General features: G+C 61.2%; 2 protein-coding genes across 2 annotated transcripts in view; both read right to left on the bottom strand.

Annotated features, from left to right (window-relative positions):
- Nucleotides 1–189, bottom strand: part of LOC102847032 — a 4,938-nt gene extending 4,749 nt beyond the window's left edge. The window contains exon 1 of the mRNA XM_006886295.1: nt 24–189. Within this exon, the coding sequence (XP_006886357.1) occupies nt 24–189 (166 nt within the window). The remainder of the gene's footprint in view (nt 1–23) is intronic.
- Nucleotides 190–358: 169 nt separating this feature from the next.
- Nucleotides 359–1,137, bottom strand: PPP1R27 (protein phosphatase 1, regulatory subunit 27). Its single transcript, XM_006886145.1, has 3 exons — nt 948–1,137; nt 710–860; nt 359–482 (listed from the first exon to the last, which is right to left on the bottom strand). The coding sequence occupies exons 1-3, from the start codon at nt 1,135–1,137 to the stop codon at nt 359–361; spliced, it is 465 nt and encodes a 154-aa protein (XP_006886207.1).
- Nucleotides 1,138–1,986: the final 849 nt, after the last annotated feature.

The raw sequence follows: 1,986 nt of genomic DNA, 5'->3' as shown, positions 1-1,986 counted from the left end.
CGCTGGCGCCGCGGGCACGTGACTTCCGGCGCGCTTCCGGTCGCGGGCTGGCGGCGCCGGCGGGGGACGGGAGTCCCCGGGAACCCGAGCCGGCGCGGGTCCAGTGGACACCAGGCTCGGCCAGCGCTCGGGCCAGGACGGGCAGGCCGCCAGGAAGGGAAGCCGCGACCGCGAGCTCGGGAACGACATTTATTGAAAAAGTAAAAAGTGTCACAATAAAAAAGTCTCCTGGAGAAAAAGCCAGGCCAGAGAGGGGCAGGGGGGTGGAGCGGGGCGCTGCGGGGAAGGGCATGGCCGGCACCCGGGGCTGGTCGGCGCCCGGCTTCCCCGGAGAGGGCAGTCCGGAGCCGGGGACAGCTCAGTCCATGCTGGTGCCTTTAAAGAGCTCCACCAGGTCCTTGAAGTCGGGATCGATGAGGTCACAGGGCAGGTCGCCGTCGTCGTTGGCCGCGTCTCTGTCCGCCCCCAGGGAGATGAGATACCTGGGTGCACAGCGAGACGGGATGAGACGCGCGGCCTGGGCGATGCTCAGGGCCTGGGGCTGGGGCTTGCCTTTTCCCTGGAGGGGCAGCAAGGAGAGGCGGCAGGGGGAAAGCTGAGCCTCTTGAAACCTGAGGCCGGTTTTTCCAGACGACCCGGACTGGCTTCCAGGAATCTGAGGGGTTCCTGTGGGGCTGTGGGGGGGGGGGTTTTGAGGGAGTACTCTCACCTGGCGATGTCCGGGTACCCATCACTGCAGGCGATGTGCAGAGCTGTCCAGCCTGTTTCATCACGCTGGTGGATATCAGCCCCGTATCTGATGAGCAACTTTACACACTCCAGGTTTCCAGAGAGCACAGCCTCGTGTAGGGCGGCCAGGCCTGAGGGCAGCAAAAGGAGTCATGGAGGCTCGAGGGCCAGCCCCCCTGCTGCCCCTAGGACCTCCACCAGCACCTGCCAGCACTCACCTGAGGGATGGATGGTGTCTAGGGTGACCTTCCGGGCCCGAATGAAGCGTCCCACCTGCACCAGGTCACCTTGGCGAATGTGGTCCAAGAACAGAACGTCGTTTGGAAAGCGCACACTGCGGTCAGCCAACATCCGACGGCGCCGCTGCTGTGGGCTGTATCGGGCATAGCGGACGGTTCTGCTGGGCATTCTAAGGTGTAGCTGCCCCGTGGGGGATCCTCTTGGTTCAGGGATGAGGAGAGCTCCCACCCAGAGGAGAGATGCTGCAGGCTACTCTGATGCAGAGCGCCCAGCACAGCCACCTGGTGCTGCCGTGCATCGGGCACTGGCTCCTTATATAGGCCCACAGAGCTATATAAAGCCGTATGGTCATGCCCGCTGCCACGAGGCCTGAAACCGAGCCGCTCCCTCCCGGCCCAGATCGTGTTTCCTGGCTCATGTTTCATTCCACCTGTCTCTGTGCCTGGCCAAAGAGGTCAGATCCTTCCTGGCCATGCTCCTGGCCCACAACTGCACTCAGAAAGCACCTTATGGAGGGCAGGAAAAGGCTCTAGAAGGGCACGGCCTGAAGGGAAGGCCTGGAGCTGGGGCAAAGCCAGGAGGAAGGTCACAGAGGCTCAAGGGTGGTGGGTCATAAGAATGGTACGCCTCCCCACTCCAGACTGAGAATCCAGGGCCCCAACAGGCTGTGTGAGCCAAGGTGCTGAGTGAGAGACGGGAAGGCCCAGCCAAGCTGGCCACACGCACGACAGAAAGCATGTCCTGCGTCGTTTCCACGAGTCAGTCTGCTGAAAGCGACAAGGTTTTCAGGGGTTTACTTTCAGAAATCGACTGCCGGCTTTTATTTCTAATCCATCTTGGTCTGGAGGTTCCACGACAGCGACACACAGGCTTCAGCTGACAGCAGGGTGATGGCTGCCTGTGAGGTGCATGGTCCACTACTGACCCCAGGTTTTCCTCCATGATGATGGAGGAAACTACAACTGCTGCCGGACCTCCATCACACCGGCTTTAAAAAATATATATATTTATTTATTT

This window comes from Elephantulus edwardii, unplaced genomic scaffold (genome assembly GCF_000299155.1).
Source record: "Elephantulus edwardii isolate Elephantulus edwardi_28Jun2011 unplaced genomic scaffold, EleEdw1.0 scaffold00048, whole genome shotgun sequence".
Lineage (NCBI taxonomy): Eukaryota > Metazoa > Chordata > Mammalia > Macroscelidea > Macroscelididae > Elephantulus > Elephantulus edwardii.
The sequence above is the reverse complement of the archived record's forward strand: the minus strand, read 5'-3'. Positions and strand labels throughout refer to the sequence as shown.